This window comes from Euleptes europaea, chromosome 11, assembly GCF_029931775.1.
Source record: "Euleptes europaea isolate rEulEur1 chromosome 11, rEulEur1.hap1, whole genome shotgun sequence".
Taxonomy (NCBI): Eukaryota; Metazoa; Chordata; class Lepidosauria; order Squamata; family Sphaerodactylidae; genus Euleptes; species Euleptes europaea.
The window spans coordinates 47,589,133-47,614,884 of record NC_079322.1 but is presented as its reverse complement, the minus strand read 5'-3'; the positions used below and the strand labels follow the sequence as shown (position 1 = coordinate 47,614,884).

The following is a 25,752-nucleotide window of genomic DNA, read 5'->3' as shown; positions in this document are numbered from 1 at the left end:
ATGGTTCTTCAAGCGTGATATTGTTGTACCTTGAAATAAAAGCAAAAGCGCAGACCAATCAGAACACATCTTAATTCTCCCCATATCCCTTTAAAGTGTTGACTATCTGCTCTATAATTACCCGGATTTTTTTCCCACAGATGACTCCAGCGTAACCAGGACGGCAAGAGCATACATTAGGCCGTATGCACGTCCCTCCATACAGACATTTCCTGTTGCACACAGCTGAAATATACAAATGTGTTATTCTGCAATAATTGCTGTGCTTAGTTGCCACAACCAGGGAATCTACTTGGGAATAGTGGTGCTTCTAGTGCAAGGAACTATTTGGCGGCTTGAGGTCAGAAAGGAAGGGCTAGTTCAAACTTCCAAAAGCCACAAGACAGAGATGCCTCTGTGGAACAAAGCAAAGATTCCAAGTGACGTAGCTATGCAGAGAACAATACATACCACACTATGCCACATCAACTATTCTGGGCTTTTCTTAAGCTTTGAATAAAACAGGTTGCAACCATAAAGAATCTGAGAGTGTCACTCCATTCTGAATACCTGGAATACGTTGCCTTGACTAAAACAGACAAGATATTGCAGGGTATTTCAGCTTTACCCCATACTGATTTTATTGGTCATTTATAGCTTACTAGATTTCTCAATGGAACTGAAATCTCAACCTCTGTATTTGTATAGCTGGAGGTATCCCAGCATGAATTGCAAGAGTGCCTGATCTTGCAGGGGTTGTTGACACTGTTAACTTGCTTCAGTAAATTCTTTATATTGTACAAGTAAAGACCGAATCACAGGATGTGTTCTCATGATGTAATGCAAGCCAGTAACGGTTGCTCTAGCAGAAATATCCGCTTTTACACTACAATCCAAACATTACAGCTGACTCACGTGTTTGGCAGTGAATTCCTTCCCATTCTTGAGGGCAATGGCAAGTACTTGGCCCAATACATTCTCCTCCATTCTTGCACTTCTGAAGGCATATAGCTGCATAAGACAGACCATACACACAATGAAGGACACCTTGAATATCCCTAATCACTCAAAATCTCTGAAGGAACTGATGAACGTGGAAGAGTGCAATCAAATTGTGTGTGTGTGTGTAAAGTGCCGTCAAGTTGCAGCCGACTTATGGAGACCCCTTTTGGTGTTTTCATGGCAAGAGACTAACAGAGGTGGTTTGCCAGTGCCTTCCCCTGCACAGCAACCCTGGTATTCCTTGGTGGTCCCCCATCCAAATACTAACCAGGGCTGACCCTGCTTAGCTTCTGAGATCTGACGAGATCAGGCTAGCCTGGGCCATCCAGGTCATCAAATTATACCCTTTAAAATGCATTTGAAAAGATATATCCTTGTTCAAACCACACCTCTAACTACATGTGGCTGCTCTTTAACCTAGCTACCATCGGTTGGCTGGGTTCTTACAAGAATGATGAACAAGGCAAGATTCATAGAGGGATCTGAAGCAGATGATATTTTTTCAATCGAAGGGGGCCTCCACACATGGCATAAACCCTCTTCTATTCTACTCCCCACCCCCTGGGGTTTGCTTTGTATGTGGGGCTGATGAAGTGTGTTATAATTTCATTTTTATCAGTGGAATAAAGCCTCTGCCAGGGTTTGATGTTTTCTGAATCAGAATCTGTCTCAGAACTGTGGTGGCTTCTACAAAAGATTCTTAAGGAGACAAGCTGGGCATGTGAGATATTAAGCTGAGCATCCAAAGCTTGCATACTTCAGAAACAAGACCAAAAAAAAAACAAAAAAACAGGAAACCTACACAAGCTATTTTGCTACTGAAGGTATGACCCACTTCCATCATTTAGACAGGAAAACCCTGAGGATCACATTCAGCGGCAGAGAAGATGCCCTCCAATTACAGCTGAATGTAAATTAAATGCCACTTATTGCTGTAGATCGGCCCAAGTGCTTTTATGTACCAATTTAGCCACAGGCTTCCTTTTTTATGTTCCAAGGTGCAGGGAGAAATACGTACGAGTGTTGCATCTTTTGCCCCTCCATCCTGAAGGGCAAGAACAAACATTTGGGCCCACGCATCTCCCTCCGTTCACACACACTGGGTCACAGATACCTGCAACCAAAGCACGTTTAGAAATTACATAGTGCCAAGTATCAAATCTGACGGCATTTCTTTAAGCATTTTGAAACAGCCTTACTTTTTTCACATCTCCTGCCAATGTAGCCATCGGGACAAGTGCAAACATTATTTCTCATACAGTGACCCCCATTCTTACAAGAAGGGCTGCAGATAGCTAAAAGAGAAGAGAGACAAAAATTAATTACAGGCTCAAGTCCAGCAGAACTGGAATATGTCATTTTCATTTCCTTCTGCTAGGATTTGAGCCCCATGCAAGGACAGGATGGACGGGGGTGTTTACGAACCAATTCTATCTTGCTTCCTACTAAAAAGAGGATCTCCCAACTACAGGCTGGCATAATAATTTCCCCATCATCAAGTATTTATTTATTTTATACCCCACCTCTCCTCCATTTTATCCTCGCAACATTTTTATCTCCTCTCCTCTGTTTTATCCTGTAAGGCATCAGGGATAAACAAGATTATTCTGTGACCTCAACTTGTGGCCATTCACTGACAACATGATCTTTTAATCTGGACTGGTTGTGCCAACCTTAGAAGGCTAATGGGGGAAGAGCGAGGTGATTACTATAGCCTGAGGAGGCAATCTATACTTGCTAAGGCTTTTGGATGGAAAAGGGTGGAGCCTGACGGTATTAAGCTTTCAGTCTGAATCCAATACTGTTTGTGCAACAGATCACTTTCCATTGGCTACCAAACACCTGGCAAAGACCCACTTTCCTAGACGTTAGTCAGAGTGTCTTGCATCAGAAACAATATGCTTCTTAGCTCTGGACCTCAACCAAGTCCAGAACTGACTCACAGCATGACAAGTATGCACTACCCACAAATCCCTTTCCAGTATAGGAATGTAAATGACTGATCGTCTCTAAACAGTGACATCTCATGCATTATATGATTCAAACTGCATTATTCCATCCATTTGGTTTCCCTGAAAACAGAAGGGGGAAAACATATAATCAATTACTTTCTTTGGATTGTGTCAGAAGTACCACAAGCAAAGTTCAGTGAATGGGACTTCCCCACTATAGCCCATTGAAAAGCCTGCCATTCCATTCCTGGGGGTCAGAGGGGGCCTTCCTGGGTGGGGCAATCCATTTCTTGCGTGGGGGGTGTCCACAATCAGAAGGGGCAATCAGCAAAAAATAAACCCTCCTCCTCTGCTAAAGTGTGTGCTTTTTCCACTGACATAAAAACTGTCATGCCTGAGCAACAGCACATATGGATGCAACATTTTCTTTCTAAAAATGAAGAAAAAAATTACCATTTTGACAATAGGCACCAAAAAATCCTTTGGGGCAAAGACAAGTATTTGGTTTAACGCACGATCCACCATTGAGGCATACTGGGTCACACACCGCTACAAAAGATAAGGAAGGGAAATAGAAATATAATTTTTTTAAAAAATGTTAATTGTAAATGTGTGTAACTAAATAAAAGTATTTCATTTTTTCTGCAGGCAAATGCTCTTGTAAATAACTTAGCTATAGTGAGCAAAGGACAGGAGAGCTGGCATATAGTTTATTTCAAACTGTTGTTTGCAAGCTCACTTATTATTTCTTCCCACCCCCTGCCCTCCCACAAAGGCTATGCCTATTTGCCTTCATTGCATATTTAAATATAGGTACAGTTATAGTTGTCTTTCTATTAGCTGAATATTAACTGCCAACTTTTAAAGATCTTTATTAGAGGCCTGAATTTGGGTGCCCACTTATGGAAATAAAATATTAGCAGTTGGTGACAAGGCCTTCTCAGTGGTGGCATCTTGTTTATTGAACTGCCTCGTCATGTCTTACCTTAACTGTTTTTAGGGGCCAAGTAAAAAAAACTTGGCTATTCACCCAGGCACTAATGCTGTGTAAACTATGCTGCTATCTGATCTACTCCATTGTGGGTTTCTTGTACTGACTGTTTTTGCTAAGGTATTTCTTTTGTTGTTTTGTTTTTATTTTATTGTAACTGACGTTTTAAGTTGTCTCAAGATCCTTGGGTTAGAAGGTGGACTGATAAATTTAAACAGTAAAGAAATAAACATGCATCATCATCATGTTCCAGGAGGACAAAAACACAAACATAAAAAATGCAAACAGAGCAAACCAACGCCAGAAACCATCCTGATGAGGCTACTTAAAACTGGCCAGGTGACACCTCATCTTCTGTGTGAGAGATTAAAAAAGAATCAACCTTGAAGGCAGAAGAGGATATCAAACTAGAGCTAAAGCAGGCTCTGACAGACTGAGCCTCTATGAATACCTGTACCATAATTATTTCTGTGCCGCCATTAAAAGACACATGCCAAACAGACAAAAGCAGCATAAAAAACTATCCATAAAACCATTAAAAAGCTGATAGACCCCTAATAATAAGCCTAGGTAAAAAGATGAGTTTTAGCCTGGCGCCTAAAATAAATTAGGTACCAGGAAAGCCTCAAGTGGGAGGGAATTCCAAAGGCAAGGGGCCACCACAGAAAATGCCTTGTCTCTAAACGCCAGCCGCCTCCCCTCTGAAGGAGGGAGCACAGACAGTAGGGCTTGAGAGGCAGATCTTAATTCGACCCTGAATCAATACTTCTAGTGGCCGATATATCACAAAGCAATGCAGAACAAAGTATAACTAATGAAGTTCCTACGGGAATCAGTCCCCCCCCCCTTAGTCTACAGTAGTTTAAGTAAGAGTTCTGGTTCTTGCATTATAATATTACAACTGGGGATTTTATTATTATTATTTTTAGTTGTTCATGCTTCTTTTTGTAACCATGTAAGTGCAGTTTTATTGCAAGGCAATTCCCTCTGGAGGGTGCTTTTTACCTGTACTACATGTGGGTCCATACCAGCCAACTCTGCACTGGCAGACATCTGGAGTAAGACATTCACCGCCATTTTCACAGTGCCTGTTGCATACCACTGTATCAAGCAAAAAAAATTTTTTTTTAAAAAGAAGCTAGTATATAAAAGAGACTATCATATTTTACAGCTGTAATGCATCCCAAAAATTCCCCAGTTTTTTGCCCCACGGATTTTAGTAATGAGAACTGCATCACAAGGACTGAATTCACACATTACAAACCACCTGGACTTTTTGTTCATTATAAGCATGAATGTTGCCAGAATTACATGCTCTGTTCTGCTGGACTCTTCTAATTTACTCCTAATTTAAAATTCCAGTTGCTGGGGGTGGGGGTGGAATTCCACAGAAGCTTCCACTTGAACATTATAACACATCTGAGTTTGCTTAAAGACTTCAGCAGCGGGAAGTCTTCCATCACACTCTTTGCACAAGGGAAGTGATAGTCAGGAGAAGGGTATGAGTGCACAAGCCAACAATAAACCATTTTTGTGCTCATCACAAACTCCGTCTTGTTTATGATGTGTGAAAATAATCGAGACGTCGATACAGGGCAGGTATACAAGATTAGTGACACTTCCATGCAATGAAAAATCTTGGAAACAGACTAGGGAATGCACCTCCCCACCCCTGCAAGTGCTCCTAGAACGTTCGAAAGACAGCAGTCTCAAAAACTTTTGTACAAATGGTAAGTTTTTAAAACAGGACAAAAATGGACCACATCACGATAAAGAACTATCACATGCAAGCCACATTCCCTTCTAGATTGCAAGATTACAAAATTTCCTCTTTCCCCTCAAAGTTCTGTGGCGAGTCAGGATGATATATTTGTCAGGAAAAAATTAATTTCAATGTATTGCTGATAAGGCTTTTGAGACATACTGGGTTTTTGGAGTACATACAACTTGGCTGTGCTGTTAATTCCTGTCAGAACTATATATACAGTCAACCACTAGATATCGGCAATAGTTACAACTACTATAGTATACATAAGAGCGTGTTCATTTCCTACCAGTATTTAATACCTATGTTATAAATTCCTGTCATGGAGATGTTTTATGTATTTACTTAAAATATGCGTATACTTGATTTTCCCAAACGAAGAAGAAGAGATGGTTTTTATATGCCTACTTTCTCTACCACTTAAAGAAGAATCAAACCAGATTACAAGCACCTTCCTTTCCTCTCCCTACAGCACACAACCTGTGAGGTAGGTGGGGCTGAGAGAGCTCTAAGAGAACTGTGACTAACTCAAGGTCACCCAGCTGTCTTCATGTGTAGGAGTTGGGAAACCAACCTGGTTCACCAGATTTGAGTCCACCACTCCTAACCACTGCTCTTAACCACTATACCACGCTGGCTCTCAAGATGGATCATGAATATAAGAAATGTAATAATCACTAATAAACCATAAACTCCTGCCTCAGCAATATAAACCAAAACACACTATGTTAAAAATAATAGTGCAGTAACATCAAGCAAGAATAAAGTGAAATTATCAGTGGCGAATACATAACTCAATAAGCGAATATATTGTGGATGCTGTTCTCTTGCCACTTACAGAAATTGTGTTTGTGTAGCCTGGCAAGCATTTTGAGCTAGTCTTTCTCATGGTATCACTTCTTCTCTGCTGACTTCATAATAAAATAAAGAGGAATAAATATTGAAATATTGACTAGGAATCCAAAAACAGGATTCTAAAGGCAAGGCCTTACAAGAAAGGACACTGATTTATATTCCACCCTAATAGCTAAACCTTTTTGGTAGAAGCTTCAAATTCTTGGATATATTTGAAGTATCTAAGACCAAACTAACCAACCAAAATGCTACAGGCCAGCTAAAATTCACTTTGCCTGACTACAGGATGAGTTCAGTCAAGCAATAGCAAGAGTTGTTGTCTAATTGCTAATCTGACATTTACTTGCTGTGGATTCTTTGAGAAGTGTTGCGTATCTGATGGTACCATGTCGCTTTTCACTCCAATTCTCACATTTTTATTCACTTACTTGTTTCACATCGTGGACCTACAAAACCATATGGGCAAGTGCAGAGGTTTTTAGCCAGACACGTCCCTCCATGTTGGCAAGGTGGATCACAACGTGCTGCAGATGCAAAATTAGGCTGTTCAAGAAATCAGCTGCAAAACGTCCATTAAAATCAAACTTTTTTTTCTAACAAAAGATAAAACATGGGACTCCGTTCAATGCGAAGAATCTGAAACAGTCATCTTTTATTGCAGCTGCTTCTTGTAATACTGGAAGCACAGAAAACAAAACTCTATCTAATGTTTTAACCAGAGGCATGGATATAAAATGGGCACAACTCTAATAACATTAACAGTGAGAAAATCAACAATTCACTCCATGGTTTCCCAGTAGAGCCAACAGAAATTGAAGACCATAATGCAGTTCAAACATTCTGATCACATCTAAGTGGTTTCATGGTAAAAAGGCTCAAAGGCAGATTTGAGGCCTCAAGTGCTATTCCAAATTAAGCATGCACTAAGGAATAAGAAAGGAGGCTATGTACTCAGATAATAGGCATAAAATCCAACAAACCTCAGCAGCACTTAAATTTTATCAGGCGAAAACCCTAGCACAAATGCTATATGGAACCCAACTCGATTCTCCACCATCTTGTCTTACTCCCATTGAGCGTGTGCAATCCAAGTTCCTTAGAGCCGCCCTACAATTGCCAAGATGTGTTCCAAATGCTTTGATCCATTTGGAAACTGGCATGGTGAAGGTGGAGGCAAGGATTGTCCTGTCCTCGATTTATCTCTGACTAAAAATTAACTTCAACCCTAAGGGTCTTCTCCCACTGATCCTTTGTGACACCTTTAGGTCAAAATGGGTGATAGCTACAGAAGACAAATTAAATAACTTGGGTTTTACACCCGTAGCACTACTTCAGTTAGGGTGGGAACAAGCTAAATTAATTATAACCTAAGGATTAAAGACATTGAGAGACAAGCAGATTTAGCAAGGGCACCTCTATTCATGGCACCCCTCCATTCTAAATACATCCTAGCACCAGCAGCCTATCTCCACTATTTAGAGATAAATAATTATAGAAGGGCCTTTAGCTCAAGAAGGGCCTTTACCTCAAGAAAACTGAAGTATGCAGAATGGGAATTTCCTACTTCTTTCCTCTTGCTGCAGCCTACTAAAGGTCCTGAAATTCTGCCAAGGGTCAGGGGACCCTTACAACCCTTAGCCTAAGCAACTTGCTTCTTGGATGAGACTTTGTCTCACGGTCACCCTGCTGACTGCTTTGGGGCTTCCCTTTGATTATGCATGCCTTTTCCGCCTGTCAGAGGTTGCCTCGCTCTCCCCGTGCGTTTGGCCAGCATTTTCCAGATTCCGGCTAAAACAGCATCTGGAAAATGCGGACAAAATGCACAGGGAGAGGGAGGCGACATATGACCGTAGGAAAAGGCATGCATAAGCAAAGGGAAGTCCCAAAACAGTCGGCAGGGTGACTGCGGGGAAACATCCCTGCATAAAAGGCCACATACTAAGCAGAGTTACAGACTTAGAAGGAGTAACGCTGCTCAGGATTGGCAGTGGAAAGCTGAGCCCAAACTCAACTCCTACTTGGTTTGATTGTGCTTTTCTGGCCCAGAATAAGTATGGCTGTATCTCTCTTGCTTCCCCACACCTCCAATCACGGAGCGTGACCATGGAGAGTCTGATCGTTGTTGACGCCTGATGCTCTTCAGACTTCCAGACCTAATTCAAACTTTATGGGGGCTTTGAGATCATGTGGTGCCGTGCTCTGCTGTGCCCTCAGTGAGAGGCCAGGTAGGTTGGCTAGCGTACAAAGCAGGGCATTTTCAGAGGTGGCCCCCAGATTCGGGACTCCTTATGTCAGGAAGCTCACCATGACCCTTCACTTCAATTCTTCTAAAACCTGTTTTGTTCTGTCCAGCCCTTAACAGTTTTCTCCCTTAACCTAATCTGATTATACTGTCTGCTTCTTGCACTTTATTTCACTATTTGTGTTTTCTCCTCTCCTCCATATCATCCTCACAACAACCCAGTGAGGTAGGTTGGGCTGAGAGGGTGTGACTTGCCCAAGATCAGTCCAGCAAGCATCCAAGGCAGAACAGGGATCAGAACCAGGAGTCTCCCAGAGTGTCCTAGTGTGATACTCTAACCACTATACAACACTGTCTCTCATTTTTATCTTCTGTGTATGCGTTTCTGAAGTCTTCTTTCTTTTATTTATGATCTTATCATTTATTTGATTTATACTGTTAATTGCTTTGAGGGCTGATTTTATTCAGCAGAAGGGCTGGATACAAATGTTTAAAATAAATAAACTTCTCACACTGTTTTTGTGTGCTTTGGAAACATTACAATTTCTGGGAATCAATACACATTGTGAGTCATTTTGTGAATGTTAAAGATGATGTCCAGCTACCTTCATCACAGATGGAACCACTGAATCCTGGGAGACATTCGCATACATTAGGCTTGACACATTTCCCATGGTTTTTACACTCTGGTTGACAAACAGCTGTATAAAACAAAAATAAATATTAGATATATGAGGGTTATTTTAATAAAGTAGCGCAGAGGTCGCCATAAGTCGGATGCGACTTGTCGGCACTTTACACACACAGTGCATTTTTCAACCAACTTTGGCTAAACATGGTCCTCCAGGTGGTTATCACTGGCACAACATGAATTATACTTACCAACCTGACAACCATGGCCCGAGTATCCAGATTTGCATCGGCAGGTATTGGGTGCCACACATTTCATGTTTTTACCACATGTATGCCTGCATATTGCTATATGAGTTGGAAGAAAGGGAAAATGAAATCAGTTGACCAGCTGAAATCTACTGTAGTGTATTCATTTTCAGTGTACATGGCACAGAATTAGCTAAAAGTCTTGCCTTCGTAAAGACACCCAGGCATACTTTAAATCAGTCTGTGCATCTGAAAGGCTGGTGAAGTTCAAGTTATCCTACCATTGTCTAGGGCAGTGGTTCTTAATCTTTTATAGCTTACAGCCCACAAAACACTCTATCAAAGAACGTAGGTCTCACCATGCTAGAGGACATTTTTATGTTTAGAAGGATTCAGTTATTATAGCTATCATTTACAGTTAAGTTCTGATATAAACAACTGCAGAAGTACAATGGATAATCCCTGGCAGATAGTCAGCGGGAAGCAGCACATCAAAGACATTTGTTGGCAGGCGAGGGGAACAGGGAATTCAGAGAAACACTGGAAGTTACTACCAGCATGCCAAAAGATCACAGATGGATAATCATCACATCTCGGCCTTTTGGCTAAGAGCAAGTGTAGTAGATGGATAATCCATGGCAGGTAGAATCAGCAGGAGGCGTCATGTCACATTTGCAGGTGAAGAAGGCATCTTACAGAGAACAACTGTTAGTAATTGTTATGAAAACCCTATAACCCATTGAGACTTTTTCTGCATCCCACAGGTGCTACACGTACCACCAGTTGAAAACCCCTGGCCTAGGGAACCAATGGAAGACAGAAACCATCTTGTTTGAAGCTACTCCACAATGTGTGGGGAACACTGAGCATTCATCATAAATAGGAAGGGCACAGGATGTGATTGGCTTTGAACAGAGGATTGCCCTTTGGGGAGGCCATTTCAATGATCTTGCTCACAGGATTGCATTTAGTGTTACGGCTCTCCTGTCTTGCCATGAATGCTGTCTTCATAACTCATAGTAGTTTTTGCACAGAACAACAACTGCCCTAAAGTGCTACACTTTGGGCGGGAATAGTGATCCCCAGGCAGTCAGTTATTTTCCAAAGCACACAAAAACAGTCTGAAAAGTCTTTTGCTCCACCTGCATAATGTGTGTTAAGTGGTTACTTAGGGCATTACAATGATGAAAGATTTTTGTACCAGGTCCCATCTATTCTTCAACTCACACAACAGCCCATAGGAGGATTGTGCTATTACTCTGAGCTCACTGTTGGTAAAGTGGGACTCATAGGCTTCTTAGGAGCATAGAGAGAATAAGACACCTTAGAGTTACCCTGTAGTTTGCTCATAATAATGAATGAAAATCTCATATACTCCGGATTACTGCATTAACATTCTTTGGGAGTGTAGACACACATGCAAAAGGGCCCATTTCTGCACTGCATCATGAAAATTAAGCATAAACACATAATCATTCACTGCACACATATTACTATAATTATCCATACCTATACAAATGATACCGTCTCCAAAATAGCCAAAAGGGCAACGGCCACATCTGAAGCTCCCCTCTTCATTTGATTCACAAGGAACACCAGGAAAACAGGGTAAATCTGCGCAGGTTAGTAACTGTGGGACTGCTGTTGCGTCTAATTTTTGACCTGTCCCAGACCCTTTGGGTAGCAGAGCAAATGTATCAAAGGTGGACAGCACAAGGTTGTCTCTATGCTTGCCAAAAGGGCTCTGATGCTTGCCATCACTTCTTCCTTCTGGTTCTTTGTTTGTTACTAATGTCCCATTGATTATGTTCACTTTGCTGCTCAGCATGACGCTGGCCTCTAAGGGAGAGTAAGATCTCACTACCTGAGCTGGTGTCTTTGTCATTCTCCCAGGAGACTCTGCATTATTCCTAAATGACACATTAAGCACAGAGTTGGACACAGAGCCTTTGCCTGCATTACCAGAATGGATGTTTGCGGTACTGAATCCACTCCTAACAGGCTTTCTAAAAGCTGCTCTCTGCGAAATGAGCAACTTTGAAGATATAGTTGTCTGAGCTATGGAAGCTGATGGAGTGCTCTTGGCTATTTCTGTGGGAATAAAACTGTTGGGAACATCTGCAGGATTAGAAGGAAAGTTTGCAGTATTTGGAAACGCCGTAGTGGAATGCTGCAGGAAACCTGCCAAGCAGCAGAGAAGACAGAAAAACAGCATTATCAGATCTACATTTTGTAGGAAATACTCTCAGATTGGTTAAAGTAGCAGCCTTCTGTATTTATCATTCAGGCATAATTTGATGAATGTACTAGAAACTCTTTAAACAAAAGTTAACTCTTTAAATTTGTTCGTCTTCTACATGGAACAGTTTGAAACATAATCTAAGAAAAAAGTTTCAAAAGAAAAACAACTCAGTTCCCTTATCCACTTATAATTTTATAAGTAACAAATTCAATAATTAATGTTTCTAGTATTTTCAGCTGACACATTTAGTTGACTTTTAAAAAAATTAATAAACTAGGTATCTTTAGACTTATTTAGCTTAAAAATTTGCATGTTAATTTAATGGCATGTGAAATCCACAAAGCTTAAAAATGGTGCCTGTGTTGACATACAACCTTCTCGGTTTCCCTGTCCCTTTGCTAACTTTACTTGGCACCAAGGTTTTTCCATCACCGTTTGCTCCTACATAACATGTGGCAACGTTTTTAGGGCCACTGCGGAAAAAGCATGCTGTTTGGCAGAAGCAACCAATGATTCCTTGTAATATCGCAAATTAAACAGGAGCACATTTTGCACCATGTGGAAGACATACCCCAGCTGCTTGGCCCAGGCCCAAGTGCTGACAGCACATGACATGGACACCGGGGAATCTGATTTGTTCGCCATTAACAGAACTTGCCAGCATTGTACACAGTGCAAACACACACTGAAGCAGCTGTAGTGACAAAAGAATGGGAAAAACGCAAGAAGCACGCTCGATAAGGTGCAATTACAATTTTATAGGCTATTCCCAATATATTTCTGCTGCCTTCCATCAGCGAATCTCTTCAGCAGTTAGACACCGAATTACATCACCTTCTAATACACTGTATGTAGAGGATCCCCGTCTCCACATATGAGTAGCTAACCATTGGATGAATTTCTCTGCTGAAGGCAGATGAAACATGTTCAGAAACATGTTCCTCCCCTACTGTCGAAAACACTGCAATGTTTCTGAACTTTCTGAGAATATAGATAAACCCAAAGGTCATCCCAAAACAAGCAAAAAAGAGGCACATACCTAACACTGGCCTTGCTAAAAATAATATATTCTCTTGCTAGCAGGGGCTCAGTATGATCCAAAGTTTCCCCTTCTTCCATCATAAGAAAGGTATATGAATAACATAAACCTGAGATCTTTACTTGCCAGAGGTATTTTCATCGGTAGGGGTACCAGTAACTGTGTATCTTTGATCAATATGGTCACCTTTTTTGCTGTAAACATCTTCAGGAGTCAAAGGATGAGAAGAAGCTTCACTTGTTGATTTGATTTCTACTATGAGATAAAAAATTTAAAGGGTTATCAAACAACTTTCACCTTCCAGGTGACAGTGTTCAACCTTCTAGGGACTATATAAACAATATGGCTTTCTAACTCTGGCTGGAAAGATCCTACAGCTACTTAGGGTTGTCAACTGGCTTGGAGAAAAATGTCCTGTTCCTTTACTAGAGGCCTGAAGTGTGGAAATGTGCAGTTGAAGCTTTTCATAGCATACAGGTAAATAACACAAACTGGCAAATAACATCCCATTAAGGGGTTATTAAAGGAACAGGACTTTTTTTTCTGGCCAGCCGGCAACCGTACAGTTCCTGCAATGTAGCTAGAGCCTGTAATGGAAATATGTTGTATGGGAAAACCGTTATGGACCAAGAACTATTTTCCAGGCATGGAGAAGCAGCTTTAGCCACCCCATCAAGCCACTTTTGGCTTCACTGTGAAACTTACGTGTAGCCACATAGATAATGTGGTTTTTTTTACAATGAAGCCAACAGCAGCTCCACAAGATTGTCTGTAGATGTGAAAACAGCAGGAGGATGCCTCTCCCTGCCTGCTTTGGTTACAAACAGGAAAGAGCAGGTAGGCACCGGAAGGCACAAATACTCCCATCACATGTGTGATGCAAAATCCTTGTGTGGTCCCCCAACAAATTTGTAAATGGAGCCTAAGTGTATATTCATTGCAGGGAAATGCTGCTGTGATTCAGAGAATTGATCAGCAAGGCATTACATTAGGAAAACAGTCTTTTTTTTTTTATGAGCACAGTCATTTTGTCTGTTAGCTGAGAGACAATATTTGTGTTGGATAAGTGCAGGTGGCACAACAACCACATAGAACAGCAACAGTAGCTCTCAAGCCCAACTGCAGTTAGCACCTCTTCCATGCAACACCTTCTCCCCTTCTCTTGTTTTGTGCTGCTGCTTTGGAGAAATTAGCAGCTGGACATAACTGTGGTATGTTGCTGGCTGGCTTCCTAACAGCTACATTAAGCATGTATGGGTATGCTGGGTATGCTTACAGCAACAAACAAAACTCAATTAAATGTAAGATGACTGCAGTCTTAAGGGTGGGGGGAGGAATTCCCAGATTTTACCATAGCATTCTTTCCCATCTCCATAAAGGCCTTCTGGGCATGGGCCACAATAATAGGAATCAGCAGTATTGAAGCAAACTACACCAGGGAAGCAGGACCTTGATTCACACTCGTCAATATCTCCTTGGCAATGCCTGCCTAAACAGAAATAAAGACATTAAGGAAAATGGAGCGAGCCATTTCAAATTTCTGATTTAACTTCATGAAGAAGAGTTGGTTTTTATATGCCAATTTTCTCTACCACTTAAGGAAGAATCAAACCAGCTTACAATCACCTTCCCCTCCCCACAACAGACACCCTGTGAGGTAGGTGGGGCTGAGAGTGTGTGTGTAGCCAAAGGTTACCCAACTGGCTTCATGTGTAGGAGCGGGTAAACCAACCTGGTTCACTAGATTAGCCTCCGCCGCTCATAAGGAGGAGTGGGGAATGAAACCCGGTTCTCCAGATCAGAGTCCCCTGCTCCAAACCACCACTCTTAACCACTACACCATGCTGGTTGTGGGGGAAAAAATTTCACATTAAAGAATTTTCAAGTATCTTATACTAACATTGTTTTATGGAGAGGGAGCCCTGGGCTTTTGGGCTGATGACAACCCCGGGTATGCAAAAAACAAAAAAATTCACCACCACCCCGTTTTGTGCTTTATATTATATGTACAATTAAATGTTTTAATTTTTGAATGCTGGTTCCCTTTAAGCGAGAAACCCCCTACATAAAATTCCACCTTCTTCCTCAGTGGTTTTAAAAGGCTCGGGCAGGCATATGTGAAGACTGGGGTAAGCAATTTCGAGAAAATATTTGCTTTACCTAGGTAAATATCACAGTAACTGAATCCTGAAATCATGCATGTAATTGGACAATTGCTGTGTAAATTCAGAACATAGAATAATTCACCCTGCAGTCCAGGCGCACATTCGCAGCGGAAGCTATTTATTCCATCGAGACATCTGCCGAGGCCACACGGACTGGATGCGCAGTCGTCAATATTCACTTGACAAAGGTCACCCTCAAACCCTGGCAAGCAGACACAAATGTATTTCCCACTTCCAGGGGGGAAATTGACATTTGTCACACAAGACCCACCATTTAAACAGTCACACGGTTTCACGGTGACCTACAAAACACGTCCAGTAAACACAGTAGGTTATTACTCAAGAACTAGAAATTACATTAGTAACAGACTTATTTATTTGCAGCATTGTAGGGCTGGGTAGCTAACCCAACAATAGTCACTACCTCTATGGTTCCTCTGGCTTCAGCATTGCAGTCATCTGTCACAGAAAAAGTAAATTTCTGGGTGTTTTTTGACACTGCCTTCCATATCAAGAGTCCAGCGGGAGAAAGATTGGCACCTGGGGGCCCAGAATTTAGGGAAAAGGCAATGGCCGAGCCTTCTGGGTCTGTGGCCATGAACTGATACACGAAGTTCTCCCCATAAAATGTTTGCAGCCTTTCTTGAAGATTTTGAATTACAGGAGGCTGGTTATCTGAAACAAAGAGTTGCACTGTGCTGAGAAATATGAAAAGCGGCTCCAAATGAGAAGATTATTCAGATGTTAGGGACCCAACCCCAAGTAGGTGCTGCCTGAATGAAGTGCTTTACTTTATGCAATATAAACACAAGGCTGTTTTTCACTAGCCATGGCACTGAGGAACGTAGTTGGGGCAGGAGGCAAAACCTGGAAGCCCAGCCTCAGCTGACACAGGAACACCATGAAGATTGATCGTTCCTGCAAGGGGAACTCATCCATTTATTATTGAGCTATTCATACACCACTTTCCTCCCCAATGGGGACCCAAAGCGGCTTACAGCATTGTCCTCCTCCATTTTATTGTCACGACAAGCCTGTGAAGTAGGGTGAGAGAAAGTGACTGACCTGAGTTCATCCAGCAAGCTTCCATGGCAGAGGGGGGATTCAAACCTGGGTCTCCTAGATCCTAGTCAGATCACCACCCCATGTTGGCTGTCTACAAGAAACTGGCTTGCCCTCTTCCCTCCTGCCTGCTCTAGACTAATTTCAGCTAGTGATACCTTGATGGGCTATACTATATTTGGTGACTGTTATTAACTGATGTTTTCACTGACTTTCCATTGTCTTATTCTTGTAATTGTAATGGTAACTTGTTTTGTTGTTAGCAGCCATGGAAGCTTGTTGCTGAAAGGCAGGATAAAAATCTTTCAATAAATGGTCTCCCAAAGGAAAGAAAATGTGAACCAGCCCATTGGGTCTTTACTAAAAAAAGAAAAAAGACATCTGTTCTACTCTGGGACAAATAAACAGTTCATGGTGGTTTATCAATGATCATACAAAGCACCATAAATGCACACTACCTTGTCATGTAAGTAAAGTGCATCACTCACAGTGCAATCCTAAGCAAAGTTATACCCTTCTAAGTTCATTCAAGTCAACAGGCTTAAAGGGCATAACTCTGCTTAGGATGGCACTGTCAATAAGCCTGTTCCTCTCAGAAGCATACATGACAGAGTAAAACAGCACAAGTCCATGAAAAAATAATCAATGAAGAACTCCCATCCTTGCCCAAGAAGGAAAAAAAGCTCTGCTACTAGATGCTAGATGGTGAATTTTACCCAACATTTATCATCATTTCTCATGAGCCAGTCAACAGTGATCATTCTCTGGCTGAGGTCCAATTCATACTTGCTGCAGCAATACCAGACCTTGTGGTGCTACATACTGTGAAGCATATTTTATTTATTTAAAACATTTATTAGCCCCCTTTCTACCTTATAGGAACTCAAGTTGGTTTAAAGGCAAGTAACTGTAAAGGTACTTACCCTGTGCAAGCACTGGATCATTACTGACACATGAGGTGAAGTCACATCATGATATTTACTCGGCAGATTATGTTTAGGGGGAGGTTAGCCATTGCGTTCCTCGGTCATCTACACTTTACCCCCAGCAAGCTACTCATTTTTCCAACCTCGGAAGGATGGAAGGCTGAGTCAACCTTGAGCCGCTACCTGAAAATGACTTCTCTTGGGATCGAACTCAGGTCGTGAGCAGAGTTTTGACAGCAGTACTGCAGCTTACCCCTCTGCGCCACGGGGCTTACAGTGTAAATAATAACATACACAAAACTACTAGTTAAAATAAATAATGTAAAACTGCTGGTAGGCAGTAGAACTAATCAAGTGAAATCCTAAAGGTATATAAGGGAGATGAACAGCTTCTGACACCCAGGGACGTTCTCTGCAGAAAGGAGCAGCTCTTGGACCACAATTGTTTGCCCACTTCACATCTCAAACTCTTTGGAGATGCTACTGTCCCTTTTATTATGGCATTTACGCTGCAAACAACAGTGAGAAGATGAAAAATGGACTTGCTACGAAAATTTGAAAAACACAAATCCGTTAGATTCTGAACGGTTGAACTGCCTTTCTAACTGACACTTACTTTCAGCAATTGACCAAGTTAACTTTGACACTTCAGGTCTGCAGAGTAAGCAAGGGCTCAGAGGATTTGTGTCACCTTCGCCGTAACAAAGTCCATCTATGGTGCATGTTTTCTCCTTAGCAGAAACAACAGCATTATTCATTAAGTCACTGGTAGGCTTTTCTGCACACACAAATATGTATTTATTTACATGTGATAAAACGCTAAGTGTCCTGCTTGTCGCTCTAAACACAAGAGCATAAGAACATAAGAAAGGCCCTGCTGGATCAGACCTTGGTCCATCAAGTCCAGCAGTCTGTTCACACAGTGGCCAACCAGGTGTCTCTAGGAAGCCACAAACAAGACGACTGCAGCAGCACCATCCTGCCTGTGTTCCACCGCACCTAATATAATAGGCATGCTCTAGTTTTTTTCTATCCAAAACATACAAGGTTCCCGCAAAATGCAGTTTTATTCGGATATAGACGAACCGTTGTTAATATGAGCAACAGCATGGAGTATGTTCTTGTGTAAATGCCAATAACCTCAGTGAGGTCCTTGGTGCCCCATACAGGCCATGAAATTTCTGGGTTTGTCTTTCCAGTTTTTGCCGAAAGACCCATGATGGTACGCTGAGCATCTGGGAGGATTTTGTACTCCATCACTAAAATCAAATACATTACACTTTCTACTTCTAGCGAGGATGCCAGGTTTCCAACTAGAAGTGCTTTACTTCACTTAAAAAATCATCTTACTTTTAAAAAGTGGCTCTGAGTAGGCTTGATACACCTCACTGATATTGCCTAGCTTCACCATCAAGCTGTCGCATGTAATTGCTCAGCTCAGGAGGGAACTCCACTACCAGTTTAGGAGCAACAAGACTCACAATTGGAAACAAGCGGTGCTTCAACATGTAGCTTTTGTTGCTGTTGCAACTGCAAAGCATTAGCCCTTTTGGCTGTGAAGCTGTGCACTTTCCCCTCAGATTTCTGAGATTAAAAGGACTAGAGACTTACTTTTAAAAATGAAACTAGTACATTGTTGCAGTAGATCATTATAACACTATAGCAATATAGTTATTACTGATTTTTAAAGAAATATTAACAAAGCCCTACAGTGGTGGTGGTTGAGGCCACTACAAGGACTGATATTACGAAAATGGTGCCATTGTAGATGGGACTTGAAGAAACGTTCACTTTCCCACTGTGCCCAAAGAAGGTTTAACTGTGAACTTTCCTAAAAGATCATATCAAACCAGGATTGGATAAGATTGCAGCAAAGTGGGAGGGGGGGCGGGGAGATGGAAAAAGGATGAATCAAAGACTGTATCAAATGGATTCCCCCGAAAACAGAGCTGCAGTAAGGAAACCAAGGTAGAGCAAAATATTCTTGAGTAAACAGTCAAGCAAGCATCACTGAGTCTATGACTAAGGGTGCAAAGAACTAGAACAAAAGGGATTTGTGATATCTTGGAGAAGAAGGGGACACTAGCCTTTTTCTTTTTTGGAGGAAACCAGAGTACCAGGAGCTGTTCTGGAAGGAACCAACAATGCAATCCCAAGCAAAGTTATACCATAATAAGTCAGCAGACCTCAATTGGCTAAGAAAGGTGTGACTCTGCTTAGGATGGCACTGAAAGTCAGTTTCTCCTCAGAAGACTCAGAACCAGAAATAAAAATAGAGATTGTTACAGAAAATAGGTATTTTGACAACTTCTTGCCCACTTGTTGTTCCAAGTTTATATAGCTGAGTGCCTGAGGGCAATGGAGTGACTGAGGGTGAGACCCTCTATTCTACTAATATTCCATTATTCTACTAATATTCCATTATTCTACTAATATGATTATTCTATTAATATTCTACTATATCTTATTCTACTAATATTCTACTAATCCTCCTTTCCCATCCAAAGATTATATTTCTATACCATGGCTGCCCAGTACTCACTTGGCTCATATTTATGGCCTGCTGTTTTAGCAATATAATTTTAGACTACTTTATTTGATTTATGTGCTTTTGTTGCCTGGCTTGTTTTTATTGACATGATTTTGTTTGACTTGTTTTTATTTTATTTTATTGAGTTTATGTTTTCATAGGTGTGATTTGTTTCTATTGTCTCAGTTGGTTTTATTTTATTATTTTTGTTGTGTGCTGCCTTGAGCAGGTCTGGAGGGCAATATACACATTTTCTAAACAAATAAATAGTTGTAGCTTTTATTTTAGGGCTGAAACATTTACAATCCAATACTACATATGTTTTCATAAGAAAACCCCACTTATTTCTGTCATGCATTCTCCAAAGTAAGTGTGTTCAAGAGTATAGCCTTTGTCAATTAATTGATTAATCTCCTTTAATCAAATCAGAGATTCCCAGAGGTAATGCTGGCTGGGAAAAAGGAGATCTTGAAGGATACTGTGCTCCCCACTTTTAATAGAGTTCAGTTGACTTTTACTGACTCGGTTAAGAGCCTTGGGATAATTCTGGGCCCAATGTTATTGCTTGAGAAGCAAGTTAATGCAGCTGCAAAAAAAGGCTTTCTCCCAACTCAGGCTAGCCTGTAAGATGGTCCCTTCCTTGATACCTTGATCTGGCCACCTGGACCCAGGCCACAGTGACATTGAGACTAGACTAGTGTAGTTCACTATACATTGGTCTCCCTTCAAAATAAATTCAGAAACTCCAGTTGGTGCAGAACACCACAGCTCGGCTATTATTGGGAGCTAGATGCAGCACACGCACTACTCCCATTCTTCAGTCACTCCACTGGCTGCCCATCAGTTATCAGGCTCAACGTAAGGTACTGTCTATTATATACAAAGCCCTTCACTGCTTTGGGTCTTCATAGCTGCAAGACTGCCTCTTTCCCTCTATGCACCAGCATCACAGCTTCACTCATCTGAGCAAGGTCTTCTGTAGGGGCCAACCTGCAAATGGCCAAGATCAACTACTGCCCATAGTACAACTTCTCTGTTGTTCCCCCCCCCCCACCTATTGGAATGGCCTGTCTGAGGAGGCCAGGAAGGCCCGCACTCTCCTGGCTTTCCACAAACCATGTGAAACTAAATTATCCAAAAGGGCTTTTTTTCGTAGGCAACAGAGTTGCACTGTACTAAGCACTACACCACGCTGGTAAAAATAAAATTGGGATTCATTATGTGTGTAAAGTGCCGTCAAGTTGCAGCTGACTTATGGCGACTCCTTTTTGGGGTTTTCATGGCAAGAGACTAGCAGAGGTGGTTTGCCAGTGCCTTCCTCTGCACAGAAACCCTGGACTTCCTTGGTGGTCTCCCATCCAAATACTAACCAGGGCTGACCCTGCTTATCTTCTGAGATCTGACGAGATCAGGCTAGCCTGGGCCATCCAGGTCAGGGCTTGGGATTCATTATACAACTAAGTAAAAGATCAATTATTTTTAATATAGTTACTTATAAAAATACCGATGGCAGCCACTATTTTAGAAGAAGCATCCTCCCTTCTCTCAATCAGAGAGAGAAATGCTTCTTCTGAAATGACCACCTGCTATGATACATTCATGCATCATCTAAAAAACAAAAACAAAGGAAGTTATTCTTTTACCTCCATAGCTATGTTTGATCCGTATACAAACCTACGCAGATTTAATTGGATAATTAACTGACCCATCTCTGTTCTAGCACCAATCTCGTTATAAGTACTAAAAAAGAAGAAGTACTTGCCTTTAACATGCACAATCCATCCAATTGAGGACTGCATAACTGACAAGCACTATCGAATAAAGTCACTATTTTAGGGTTGCTGTAAGTGAGCCCATCATTAGAAATCTGTTTGGACATACAACAATGGTTCTGTGAGTAAGCATGCAAGATAGGGCATTAGCATGGTATTTTACAAATAAGAATATAAACATAGTCACTGGAACAGATCAGTGGTCCATCTAGTCCAGCATACTGTTTCACACAGTGGTGAAATCAGTTGTTCTGGATGGCCAACCAACACAGTACAGAGGCCAAAGTCTTCCTCTGGCATTGCCTCATAGCACTGGTATTCAAAGGTCTGCTGCCTCTGAATGTAGAAGTCTCCTTTAGTCACTATGGCTTGTACCCATTGATAGATCTTTCCTCTATGAATCTGTTTAGGTTGGCAAACTATCCCTACAGGTTGGGCCCTGAGTATTTTAGAACACACACAGTTGCCCATATATTATCACAGCACTGTCCTATCTAGCACAACACTTTGTACTCTTACTGGCAGCTTTCCAGTACCCAGTTGGACCTTTCACATGTGAGGCACATGTCCTATCACTGCCCTCTCAGCTCTTTCCTTAGGAACCCCACATGAATCTAGTCACTCACTACAATCTGCAAATTAGGTCCTGATCCATATACACTTTTCAATTCTACTGCAGTGAACAGAACAGGACAGAGCAGTGGCCCCTAGCGTGCAGATTCTTTCAAAAGATACCCAACTAACCCCTATGATTCAACTTTTTAGAAGGGAATACTGAACATTTCAGTAAAGCTTTAAGTATCTGTTATTAGCACAGCAATAACGTTTTTATATCACACATTTTTATACTTTTAAATTGTTTTTGTAAGGTATTTATAAAAGTATAAACATCCAAAATACCCAAAAGTCTCGATCATAAATAAAAAGAAATAAACATTGCTATGTTTATAATATTGTTCAGTTGTATTGTGAGTTTTCTTGGAAAAGCAAGAAAAGATAATCTCTTTAAAAACAATAATCTCTTTAACAGTACTCTCTTTAAAAAAATCTCTTCATTACTGTTTGAAATAAACCTTAGAGCTTACCTTGATTTGCCACCTTGCAATTGGTTTGTCATCTACCAGATCCATAGTATCAAAATGTTGTCCTTCAGCTGACAGATGGCAATCAACAGTCCTGGTGTTATGGAAGTCACCGTTGATAAATTCAGATTCTCCAAGCACCCATTTGTTACCACTGTACTGAATGTATGGATACAAAGCTCAATTTAGTTAATTTACAAACAACATGAGTACATAGGTAACTTTCCTTATATTGTCGAGGCCAGCCGATCCATTAAGCGTGGCTTTACCATACTGAATGCAGAATTTAGCTAGACACACACCTGCCTGGTTTAGTACCTTATCCCTAGATTGCCTATTATATAAGAAAAAAGGCAGTGGCAGCTCTCCATGATTCAGCCCCAATGTTCTGATTAAAGCCGAGGCATTGTTACCCAATCTGGCACTAAAATCACCAGCTAAAACTATTTCAACTGAGGGAAATTTCTGCTCTAAGTACCCATAGTACAATATTCAAATGGATCTTTCACCTTGATTTAGGAGCTTTGGTGAACAAAGCGGAGAAGCATTTTTCTGAATACCTAAGAGAACTGTCTTTCATTTTTTTGCTTCCATATCCTTGTTGAGGAGTTCCAGTAGTCCTAATGGTTCAAAGAAAGATTACACACACTGCCCAAATACATATTATATTGTTTAAGACCAAGGAAACTGTCAAAAATCTGTTTACAAGCACCTGTATTCTCTAGAACTCAGACTGGATGTTAAAAAAGAAAGAGAAAGAAAAAAAAAACACATTCAAGGCCTATCTTGGGGACTTTGCCATTTTTATACTCTCAACTGCACCAGCCTTGTTAGATAAGCTTTTTATCAACAAAAAGGTGGATAGATTGTTCATGGGATATTTCAAGTAAAGCAATATGTCATGGATATAGCCACAATTATAAGGGAGCAGTAAGAGAACATGGGGGATGCTTTCGGAGGCCAGCTAAACATGCCAAATAGGAGTCCAGAGACCCAGAACAGAACAGTCTTAGAGAGGAATAAGAACAAAGGAGTAACAGTGTAATAAGGAGTAATAGTTTCTGGTATATCAGAAACAGTATAAATGGTTTTTAGTAGATCAGAAACAGAAAATCAAAATCAGAAAATTAATAGCAGTAGATATATATTTGGGCCCAGGTGCAAGAAGCATCTGAGAATGGCAAAAATGTCCCGACTAAATACAGAAGTGAATAAAATCAAATGTTTATTTATTCATATTATTTGTTTACATTGTTTATCGTCCCCCATTCTCACGGGGACTCAAGGCAGACATGGTATGTACTGGTTGGGGTCCAACATTTAGTCAAATGTATGACAAAACTGTAATCACTATTTTTTATATTCTTGGCTATGATACTTGATTCAGGTTGATTAGCTCAGGATTTCTAATAATGTTTCATTAATCAAGTGTCTTGGATAAATCCCAGCCACTCTGCTTGGACCCAGGCAATATCAATAATGACAACAGGAATGCTACAGGGACTGCTTGGGTCAGCTGTTTTAACGTCCCAATCCACCCCTATACATAAACAAGCAATGGTGGTGCCTATTTTCTTGCTGACCATCAGCCACTCAACAAGTACTCAACAAAAGTACTCAAGTACTCAACAAAGATGTGGTTTAAGACTACTGTAAACCCTTCTCTCTCTCCCCCTCTCTTTTTAAGAAGCTTGGCACCAAGAACGCTGCTGCTGAGAGTGTTAAAACAAAACAAAAACCCCTTGCCCGATGAGTGAAGAGCAAGACATTTCAAACTGTGATAAGTGAATTTCCAATAATTGTCTCACTAGGAGTTTGATGGGAGGGCTTTTAACTTAATGGAGTGTAAATGTGCTGTTGACTTTCTCATTTCACACTGACTTGCAGATGAGAGGATCCATGTTGCGCTCCCAGAAAATCCATAGCCTGTAATGTAATCCACCAAAATAACCTTAGCATCTACTGGAACTAGCCAAGGAAAAAACATTCACTAAAAACGCTTCCTAGTGAATAAGTGCAAATGGAATTTCTTTTACATAAGTGATAAACGTCATGTTACATCTCTCGTTCAAAGTCAGGACAGCCTGATTAGCTCAGGATTTCCAATACTGCTGAATTAATCAAGTGGATAAATTCCACCTTGAGTAATTGCTTCTTTGCCCAACAAAAAACCTCCTGTAAATATTAATAACACTCTTGATACCAAACTGGAAATGATATCTGTATTACGAAGCATGTATTTGCACAGGCGCAAATGTGTGGGTCAGTTTAACATCGGCCACATAAAAATGTTCAGCCCAGCCATGCAATCTGCATCATGCTAAGGGACAAGTGAAATCAACCATGCAGCAACTCACAACTGGGCTCCAGTATTTGCAGTCCTGCATCTACAGTTAATGGCCTGAAGAGACATACTGCCCCTTACAATCAGTTCACATGTAGTGGTACTGAACTACGACTTGGTCCTTCAGATGTGATGCTCATGCATTCCCCAATCCCTTCACTCCAGCACAGCATGCTCCACTTCAATTTGTTACTTACTAGTTAGTGCGAACTGTCAGTTGCTCTTAATCTTAACCAACAAACTATAGTTTACACTTGCCCTCCTGTTACACATTTTAACTATAAATCACTATTTAGAATTAGACACAGTAGACCTGAGAGTTTGCTTTTAGGTTCTTGTGTAAATCTGGAAATATTTAACTGTTGTCATTGTTTTCAGCCTTTAGGATAATTTATGAATCATTGGCTTGATGCCCAGAATAAATCCAAAAACAAATGGAACATGGTTTGGAACAATTATTCTTTGGGATGCTTAGAGGTGTCAGCATGGTGTAGTGGTTAAAAGCTTGGGCTAGGATATGGGAAGCTCATGTTCGAATCCCCACTCTGCCATGAAAGCTTGCTGGGTGACCTGAGGCCAGCTACACATGTGAGGATAAAATGGTGCAGAGGAGAATGATGTAAGATGCTTTGGGTTCCCATTGGGGCGAAGGGCGGGATATAAATAAATTAAATAAATAAAGCACACCTTTAGAAAGCACAGATCAGAAGATTTAGTAATGTGCTGGCCAAGGTAATAGCTTCTATATAAGGTGGCCATGTCCTGGAAAAATATTTTGAAGTGTAATGATGTGTCACTGGCCACCAAGACTAGATTAATTCATGCCATCATATTTCCTATTACTATGTATGGGTGTGAAAGCTGGACAGTGAAGAAAGCTGATAGGAAGAAGATTCCTTTGAAATGTGGTGTTGGAGGAGAGTGT

The 25,752-nt window shown here is 41.0% G+C and overlaps 1 protein-coding gene across 1 annotated transcript in view; it reads right to left on the bottom strand.

The window, feature by feature from the left end:
• The window catches only part of VWDE (von Willebrand factor D and EGF domains), a 51,047-nt gene continuing 25,295 nt past the window's right edge, over nucleotides 1–25,752 (bottom strand). Inside the window, exons 14-31 of the mRNA XM_056857705.1 lie at nucleotides 22,487–22,642; nucleotides 21,392–21,496; nucleotides 17,716–17,830; nucleotides 15,536–15,786; nucleotides 15,194–15,413; nucleotides 14,298–14,435; nucleotides 13,073–13,201; nucleotides 11,175–11,846; nucleotides 9,669–9,764; nucleotides 9,392–9,487; nucleotides 6,973–7,068; nucleotides 4,930–5,025; nucleotides 3,387–3,482; nucleotides 2,181–2,276; nucleotides 2,000–2,095; nucleotides 895–990; nucleotides 122–225; nucleotides 1–29 (exon numbers count right to left, since the gene is read on the bottom strand). Of these exons, the coding sequence (XP_056713683.1) occupies nucleotides 9–29; nucleotides 122–225; nucleotides 895–990; nucleotides 2,000–2,095; nucleotides 2,181–2,276; nucleotides 3,387–3,482; nucleotides 4,930–5,025; nucleotides 6,973–7,068; nucleotides 9,392–9,487; nucleotides 9,669–9,764; nucleotides 11,175–11,846; nucleotides 13,073–13,201; nucleotides 14,298–14,435; nucleotides 15,194–15,413; nucleotides 15,536–15,786; nucleotides 17,716–17,830; nucleotides 21,392–21,496; nucleotides 22,487–22,642 (2,679 nt within the window). The 3' untranslated portion in view covers nucleotides 1–8. The remainder of the gene's footprint in view (nucleotides 30–121; nucleotides 226–894; nucleotides 991–1,999; nucleotides 2,096–2,180; nucleotides 2,277–3,386; nucleotides 3,483–4,929; nucleotides 5,026–6,972; nucleotides 7,069–9,391; nucleotides 9,488–9,668; nucleotides 9,765–11,174; nucleotides 11,847–13,072; nucleotides 13,202–14,297; nucleotides 14,436–15,193; nucleotides 15,414–15,535; nucleotides 15,787–17,715; nucleotides 17,831–21,391; nucleotides 21,497–22,486; nucleotides 22,643–25,752) is intronic.